Here is a 9,394-nt window from a genome sequence, read left to right as displayed (position 1 = left end):
TCTGCTTTCTGTGTTGGAAATCTTCAGGAGCTTTTTTTGTATATTTTTCTGTGCAGTAAATCCAAAATTAAAAACTGAGTATGAACATAGTCAGGTCAAAGAGATCCCTAAAAAGCCAACACCAAGTACATGAGCTTACCAATTAAATTCATGCAGGCGGCCATAATTACTAAACCTAGCATGAAAAACTGAAATAGTCATTTTTAAAAAAAGATTTTGTTTATTATGCATATGTGAGCTTACTTCTAAGGCTTTACATTATTATTTTTGGTTATGCATTTTATATTAATGAGCGGTATAACATTTAATACCTTGATCCGTCTACATAAAAGATTAATGCAAAACATTTCTAAGTTTATTATCAGGTTTTTTATTAAAACCAACTTTGTGTCACTTGAACCCATCTGAGGACGTGTTTGCCCTCGATCTTTTACAAGGCAATGAAGTATTTATGCTTTACGTATATTTATTTTAGTGATTAGTTTGTGTATCTTTGATTGTACAAGTATTTTAAATACAAGAATGTTTAGCTGTGCCCTAGAAGATCACGAGGAAGCCTGTTTGATAGTTTTCCTGTAGACAGTCATGGATTCCCTCTACATCAGGGGTAAGTCACCACAGTTAATTGCATAAGCATATCGTAGCACAATAATAGAAGAGTGAGTGGAAGGAAAAAGTGAGGCAGGAGAAGGAGGACAGGAAATTGGGACATTAACATCCTTAAATCCGAGAAGCTAAGCCAATTATGGGTTATGAAGACATTTGCAAAATGTCAGACAGAGCTTAAAGAGTAAATATGAAGACATATCCAGCACATGCACCTACAACTGTTGCTTCAGCTTTTCATTATGTACAAATGAATGGTCAGAGGTGTCTTTCTAAAGGCTGAGAAGGAAAAAAAAGACAGAAAGCTTTTCACATTCTCAAATTAAAATAACTTTGGGATTTAATTTTGAAATCAAGGCCATAAAATCTGAATGGAGAATGAAGAGGACCAGAGGATCATTGGTGTGAAGCTTCTAGAGTCTGTGAGCATTTCATGCTTCCCTCTGCTGAAAAGCTTTATAAAGACGCAGAGATCATGTTCAGTGATCATGGTATAACAATGATGAATAAATCTAGTTAGTTTTAGAAAAAAACTAATTTGAATTGAGAATATAATTAAAAATAGCACCTTAAATTGTTTTCCCAGCTCAGTAAACGGTACATTTATATGAGGGCATTAATCAGATACATAAATAAGACAGGGAAAACATACGTGTTAAAAGTCGAAGCTTTCTGCATTTTCTCTTCTTTTTAAAGGAATATTGCTGCTCAGTCATATCATTGTATTCTCTTAAGGTTTTCCTGCAAAACTGAACTCTCTGCCTAATACCCAGAACATTTCCTCTCAAAGCTTGGAGCGAGATCAAAGCAATTATCCGATGTTGGCCTGTCGGCTCGAACTCACTCTGATGAACTCAATCAGTGCGTTGTAGATGAAGGCCCCTTTAGGCAGGAAAAAGCAGCTTCCTGGACTGAGCTCGTGGAAGAAGAACAGCTCCTGCTCCTGATAAATACAGAAAAAAAGGTTTTGTTAAGAAAGATGGAAAATTTGAAATGGGTAACTCAGAGGTCAAACTGGTTTCTCTTTGACATAATGCAACACCTCATTATACACCGGTTCTGGTCTGCCTTTGTGCTCCTGTTCGGCTTGCTTTTCCACAAGCATAATTACAAGGAGCGCACAGAAACAAGAACACACCCTGTAGCTACGACTGCTTAACAGCGCTAAATATATCTATATATTTTCTGCTACAATGCAACACAATATGTCAAATGGAGTAATGAGTAGACTGATTTGTCAAGTAAACCTATCCTTCCATACCAGCATCGGTATATAATAAAAATAGTTTTATCACTATTGTAAAGCAATAAGGCTATTAAATACTGACACTTTTATGAAAACCATTTAATTTTGTAAAATACTAGATCATATTAAACCCTTTTATCCCACCAACACTACTTTTTTATTTTACTTCCTACCCGGCCCAGTTTGCGGTGATCTCTGTTCTTGGCTTCCTCCTGAAACTTCTCCCACTCTTTGAGCATTTTGGGGTCAGGAAAGGAGATTCCATAGATCCTCTGGAGGGTTTCCATGTCTGCCTTTCCCTCCCAGTAGGTAGAAGAATTCTAGCACACCAAACAAAGGGAGAATATAACTGCAGTCCACCAAATCCCATGAGAAAAAGACACAGAGTAACTGCGTCCTGGGAGTTGGAACAAACTAAATATAGTTGGTTAACAACATGAGATGTGATGCATAGCTTTTTCGTCTTTAGAGAAACAGCAGGGGAACAAACCTTGTGGATTTTAAGGGCTTTGATCTTCCCAGTGTGTCTCACATGAGGACCCCGACACAAATCGATTAAAGGACCACATCTGAAATTTTATAGTTGTGAAACCTGTTTCAGTAAATATGAACACTTCAATTGTTCTTCCACTGTCAATTCATCCAATAAAATTTAAAAAAAGAATTATCACAAAATACATTAATTGTAAAACATCTGATAGTTTTAACTCTTCATATAAATCTATATAGATTGTATCAGAACTCTGAGTAGATTTCAAGTTATCTAATATACAGAAAACAGGCTCACAATAAAGTAGATAGTCAATGATTTACGTTAACATGGGTAATATTAACACAAATTTCAAACATTTCAAGTATGGTGCTGGTCTTTCATGCATTTCAGGTTTTCTTTTAGAAGTTGCAGCAAATTACAGAAATAAAACAGAATACATTAGTAAAATATGGAAGCTATCCAACATTGGGCTCACCTGTAAACTGTGGTTGTGGGAGTGGTGACTTTCTCATTCAGAATGCGGCACTTAAACTTGTTGTACTGTAAAGGATGCAACAGAATTCTTCATATCTGGATTTTTTTCTTTTGCAGCTACTTGTGTACCCTCTTGTGCGATACCCTACCTTAAACATTTCCAGCAGAGTTTCCTTCTTTATTTCTAGCCTTTCAAACGGCTGCTTCTCCTTGATGATTTTCTTGCAGAGGTTTTCCAGACAGGGAAAGTCATTGCTTGATACACCCCTGTTAAAAAATGTTATATCATCCTTAATTTTCTCAATCGAGAGTAATAAACTGTATTCAAATAAACCAGCTAAGTATGCTGGTGCTAAGTTGTTTTAAAGTTTATGTCATTTTCCAAACTTTTATCATTTTCTTTCCCAGTTTTTGGAGAATAATAAAAATTCAACATGTTTTCAGAAAACATTCATGTAGCAGACTGTTCATAATGGGATTTTTCTATGACAAATTAATAGAGACTGGAAAAATACCCCTTTACTACTCTGCTTCAAACCTGGAAAACAGTAAAATAAAATTGTACACAATCCAGATTGCATAAAAAACTCTGACTCTGTAAGAAAGACACTTTTTCAAAGGAAGAACAAAAGATATATGTCCTTGGTTTTAGACCTACAGCAATGTTAAAATATGTTGGACCAGCTGTCTCCAAGGTCTCCATTAGCATAAACTGACTTCATTAGAGAGGTTGTAGATTTATTTAAAATATATATATATTTAAACTTCTGTGGGTTAAAGCAGCAAGAAAAGCAGCTGAAGCAAAGAGAAGTCAAATAAAAAAGTTATTTATCTGAATTTTTTTTCTAAAAATTGTTTCAGAGCTACACTGAAAAAACTTATGGATTTGCAATTTAAATAGTTTACTCCACATTTGCTATTCCAGCAGTACATATTAGAAAAACAAAGAAAATATCCACACCCGAGTAAAACCCAGTCTGACCACATAAGTCGTCAAACAATCTTTTAAAACCTGCTAGACACCCGTTACACCCTGAAAAGTATTAACGGCAAAACTATGCAACAAAAAGAAAGCCAAAACATGAACAACTCACTCGTTCTCCAGAAACATATCGTAGTAGAAGCCATTTTCAATCGGTGGACCGTAGCAGAGGCAGCCTCCGTACACTCGCTCCATGGCTTCTCCGAGGATGTGGGCGCTGGAATGCCAGTAAACCTTCAAGTTTTCATAACAAAGTTAGAAGCTAAAATGTAAAAACTATGTTATCACCAATAAACATTTCAAGGCTAAATAAACCTATTATGCATAAAAGCAACATTAAAATATGATTTTAGAGAATTGCAAGTTATTACAATTCCAAGCACAAAAAAATAAAATAAACAGAAGATAATCAACAAATAATGCAGCAGATGTTCAAATTCTGTTTATTCCCAAAGGCTTGCAATGACAAAAGAGGAATACATCAGACAGACGAGTATAACTTGGCTGCTAAAAAATACTTTCATAACACCAAAGTTCTCTAAAAATCAGACCAGGGTTGTTGTTTTCTTTCTACTTACAGCTTGTGCCTCCTCGTCATCAAACTTGAGCAACTGAAGGCTGCAGTCATCCTCCAAAGGTCTATCAAGGTCCCACACGCCGTTGTTTACTTTGGCAATCACTGTGTTGTCAGCAAGGCCTTGGCTGCACCATAAAACATAAAATATTCCACATCAAAGTAGAGTACAGACGTTCATTTCAATGGCGGAATGGCTGCATTAGCTGTAGAAATCCCTATAAAACTGCTCAGAAAAGTGAGAGTGGTCATAGTTAGAAACATCTAAATCACTCGCACAGATTCAACCATAGCATATAATTGGAATAGTATTTTATTTTAAAAGTGAAGAAATCCCAGATATTTAAAAAATGTAGATAATTAGAAAATGTTAACATGTAGAAAAGAGTGAAAAAGCTTTTTTGAGAGTTAATTGCAATTGAAATTTCAATAGAATGACACTATATCAACATTTTATTAAATGAAGACATCAAAGACACAATGTTGCTGGCTGTAATAGCCATGGTTGCTTTGTTGAGATTTTCAAGCTTTAATACAGGCATCTGCTTTATATTGCAACATGCTGATTAAAATTAAATCACTAGAGAAAACTAAATGTGTTTAACGTTTCTTATGAAATCTTTTCAATCCTTTTCGTTGCAGTTGATTTTATCCCTGATTTTAATAACATGTGATTTGCACCCATTTAAAGAGAGCAACAATAATCACACGTTAAATAGCTGCACATCAAAGTGCAGCTTCACCAATCAAATTTTGGTTACCCCCTTTTTATATGCCTCATTCCAATTAATTGTAACGCCACTACAATTACAGCAGACCTATCATTATCCTGACCTAATTCCACATGCCACTTGGTACGGCGTGGTCTTCCAGGACTCCGCCTCCACCACCTTTCCATCAGGCAGGGTCACCTTGATAGGCTTGCTATCCTTCGCTGCCCTTTCTGCAATTAAAGCATCATGCTCAGCTTTCAGCTTTGCATACAAAGTGAGACGTTCGTCGATGTACTGGGGAGGTGGTGACAACTAGAGGGAAACAAAAGCTGTGAGTTAGAGGATTGGCTGCACATTAACAAGCTGTCTCTGCAATATGCATTGGTTAAAGCAGTACAACAAATGATTCCTTTCAAAACTTAAACATACATTTTGCTGAAGCACTATTAAATAGAACATGAGATTTTACCCAATAATTTTACAAAAACAAAAATTCACAGAAATTAAAAACAGTCAATAGCTAATAGCAGAGGATGTAGAAGGACATCTACTGTTAAAATATTTCATAGAATGACTTTTGTGGAAAAAGTCAGTTTTTCTGTTTAAGAATTGAACAGAATAAGCAAACCGGAATGTACATGAAAAACAGGGAACTGTAATGTCTCAGTAATATGCCATTTTTAGCAATTTGAACATTATTCTTGGAAAAGTGAAATTCCATGTGAGCTTTCTAGAACAAAACTAATAAGTGTCAGTATATATCAAAATAATTAATACCTAATTTTGTAAGTTTTTAACATGTACTTTGCGATTTCCTTCCTGAAAAACAACTGAAAAGTCTGAGAAAAAAAATAAATGTCCAATTTTTAAGTGAATCTGACCTGCAGAATAATTGTGAACATATAACTAAACATTTAAGAGGAACGAAATAAATATATGTTGTGGGTCTATGAGTACCCCACTCCCATCAGTCAGTGAAAAAACTCGTTCTGTTAAAAGTTACAAAGGTAAGAGCCTCTTAAGGAGGTATTTTGTACTGAAAAAAGAAAAAAACACTCAAGGGCAATGCAACAAATGATTTTTGGGCTAGTAATTTTTTTATCAGGTGGTTTTGTTCTCTACAGCATGTCGTCAGAACCCTGTTTGAGGTTTGCTCCAACACGTTCTGTGCACAATGACTGTTTTGCAAACAGATCTTCTTATGCAAACACAGTCCAATATGCTATTAAGATCTGGTAATAAAAAACTACCGGGCTTATTGAGATACAGAACCACAGCTTTAAGTTTGACTATTCGCAAAGAGTATTAGAATACTACTTACATGCCCTGCAATGTTTCTGTTATATCACAAAAGTAATATTTAGACAGCTCACATGCTTTATGCCTTACACACCTCAGCGTGAGAACTAAAATCTAACCGGTAAAAAGCATGTCAGCTGTCAGGACAAAACATAAGCAAGCTATAGTGAAATATCACTGGAGAGTTATGATTATTGTTATTTGAATGATGAAGGACATTTTACAGCTGAATGACCACAGCAAGTGCAATTAACTGTGAAACATTGACAAAAAACAAAAAAACATCACACTGCAGAGAAAACCTACTGACCCATACGGCAAACTAATCAACCAAATAACCAAAGCTAATTTTTCCTCAGGAAAATTGACAAAAAACAATAAAACTTAATTCTTACATATATTTTGTATGTTACTTTATTCTGAGAGATGTCTCGTCAATTATTGTGTATCCACTGGGCATCAATAGGTATTGTGTTCAGATTTCCAACTCTACAGATACAGGTTCCTACAGCATAAGGCAAGCTAAATTCAAGACTTTTTAATGCCACTTAAAATAAAAATTTAAAACCAACTTGACAATAAACACAAGAAAAACCTGGTAACGACAAATTTACCCCATTACTTTCTGGCCCAGAAGATATGTTTCAAACTTTGAAAAACTTTCCATATAGGAAGAAAGCTAAAAACAAACAACAGATATATTTTTAACAACCCCTGAACTTCATTCACTAACTTTGTTTTTTTTCCCTACTCAATCCTTCTACTTTCATAGTTGGCGTACCGCCAAGAATTATCCTGAGATTTGGTTCTACTGGTGTTGTTGGTGATGTGAGAGATGCTGTGGAGGCGTTGCAGAGACAAGGGTGGAACAGAACGGAGAAATAGATGCTGCGTCTCCATAACTTGATTTTGACGCTTCGAGTTTCATGCTTTGCACATGTGTCTCCACTGCCTTGATTCCCATTGTGCTTTATCTACATTCCCTCCAATTATTTTATTGTTTGACATGGATTACAAAAATAAAATTATATTTATTAGTGGCAACAATTTTAAGACCTATGAAAGACTGATTTAAGACATTTTAATATCAATAAAGGCCTTGATTTTATATTGAAGACTTCAATGCCTTTTAAGACTTTTCAAGGATCTGCAGGAACCCAGAGGTAGACCAAACACATATTTAATTTTCCTCAACACATTTGCAATGTTTTTAACACCACTTAGATATAATCAGATTGCAAATCATAGAGAGTAAATAGTGATACTGAACACTTTAAATTGGAATTGATTAGGGATGTGTTAAAATAACTGATTTACAAATTCTAAATCTGTTTTCATATTAAATTCCTAAATATCAATTCACATCTATAAGATCACTTTTACACAGTCATTCAAAGATTTAAATATGTAACTAATAAAGCATAAGTATTTAATAAAGTCCCAAATTAATTTAACAACAAACCTTTATGACAGGATAATAAAGCTTATACTGTCGGGACAATCAGCCCAATAGGTAAATAAATACTTATATTCCTACAAACAACATTTTCTAATTATAATGCCAGATCAAGCAACCTATGAGCTGCCAAACTTACCTCAGTCTTGCCTGCAGAGTCTGCAGTGGTATTTTTGCCTTTTTTCTTCCCTCCATCTTTACCACTTTCATTTCCCCCCTGTCAAAACAACATTCAAAATAACAATAAATTATATAATACATATACATTTCTTTCTACCTTAATTTTAAAACGTACAAGGAAACAGCAAGAACACTTATTTACAAGAGTATATACTAAGCAATATTACTTATTATGCCCTGATCTACAATTGATTACGCGTAGCTCAATTGCAGTACAGAATATTTTAAAAGGAGGGGAAACAATAACAGAACAAACAAGAAAATATTTGTGCACAGGATAAAAACCCGCTCCATTTACTTACAAGAATAACTAAATAGTTTAAGGTAGAAAAACATGAATAAATTCACTAAAATGAAAATGAAATGTTTCCAACAGCATTTTTCGCCCAAATGTATGGTTTTTAAAAAGCGAACAAAAAAGAAAGGAATATAAATAAGTAACCATTAATAACATTAAACACAAACTTAACTTGTATAAGTTAAATAAAAAGCAAATGTAAAGATAGAGCCAACAAATCGGCTAGCCGAAGCGTTAGCGCCACATTGCAGGTGGCGAAATGTCAGCATGTATCTTAGCATAGGCTAGGCTAGCTACCGGTTAGCTTATAACAGTTATTTTTATCACGTTATAGAGACAAAAACATCACCTTTTTGCTCCCGCCCACTTGCAATTCACTCATTTTATCGACCACAGTCTGTTCAGCCATAACGGGTCAAAAACGAGCACACATTCAGAGCTAACTTATGCTGTAAGAAGCGAACTGTAGGCAGTGTACGAACCGGGTGAGGGCTGATGACGTCTTCCGGATATTCTGATGCAACTTTCTTTACTTGGTGGGCGGACCTTTATTTGACATAAAACAACATTTCTTTTTGGTTACGTTAAGGTTTTATCGTAACCAAACGTAAACTAGTATAGAAGCAATAAATAATAATAAAAAAACAATGGAATAGAATAGAATAAAGATGCATAACAAAAAAAAAAAAAAAGATTTAGATGGATAACTTTCTTGCATTGAGGTACATAGCTTTCCTAGATATTATATTATATTATATTCTGCACAAAGCAGAAATTATTTCAGCAAGAAATATTCAGATGCCTTTAATACATTTGTTTGTGTATTTTTTAGGTTTGTTTTTTGGCAGTAGTACTTGTACTAAAATTAGTTTTAAGCACTTTTCTTCATAAGTGTGACATAAATTGACCACCAGCACTTCGTAATTTTTTTTTCTTCGGCTTCCACTCATGGTGTTTTGTGTCTTAAACTGAATCTGTCTTCTTTATCCATCTATCTATTCATCTATCCTCTTAAACCTATTTGAGATGGGATTGTAAGGGCAGCAGCTGTAAAGATCTAATCCCTGTCCTTC

General features: G+C 34.7%; 1 protein-coding gene across 1 annotated transcript in view; it reads right to left on the bottom strand.

The window, feature by feature from the left end:
* Window positions 1-8,824, bottom strand: part of tars (threonyl-tRNA synthetase) — a 23,531-nt gene extending 14,707 nt beyond the window's left edge. Inside the window, exons 1-10 of the mRNA XM_015375578.1 lie at window positions 8,671-8,824; window positions 7,983-8,060; window positions 5,210-5,400; window positions 4,380-4,503; window positions 3,914-4,035; window positions 2,969-3,086; window positions 2,821-2,885; window positions 2,343-2,421; window positions 2,026-2,172; window positions 1,451-1,549 (exon numbers count right to left, since the gene is read on the bottom strand). Of these exons, the coding sequence (XP_015231064.1) occupies window positions 1,451-1,549; window positions 2,026-2,172; window positions 2,343-2,421; window positions 2,821-2,885; window positions 2,969-3,086; window positions 3,914-4,035; window positions 4,380-4,503; window positions 5,210-5,400; window positions 7,983-8,060; window positions 8,671-8,730 (1,083 nt within the window). The 5' untranslated portion in view covers window positions 8,731-8,824. The remainder of the gene's footprint in view (window positions 1-1,450; window positions 1,550-2,025; window positions 2,173-2,342; window positions 2,422-2,820; window positions 2,886-2,968; window positions 3,087-3,913; window positions 4,036-4,379; window positions 4,504-5,209; window positions 5,401-7,982; window positions 8,061-8,670) is intronic.
* Window positions 8,825-9,394: the final 570 nt, after the last annotated feature.

Source organism: Cyprinodon variegatus, unplaced genomic scaffold, assembly GCF_000732505.1.
Source record: "Cyprinodon variegatus isolate N-32 unplaced genomic scaffold, C_variegatus-1.0 Scaffold121, whole genome shotgun sequence".
In the NCBI taxonomy this organism is placed as follows: domain Eukaryota; kingdom Metazoa; phylum Chordata; class Actinopteri; order Cyprinodontiformes; family Cyprinodontidae; genus Cyprinodon; species Cyprinodon variegatus.
The sequence above is the reverse complement of the archived record's forward strand: the minus strand, read 5'-3'. Positions and strand labels throughout refer to the sequence as shown.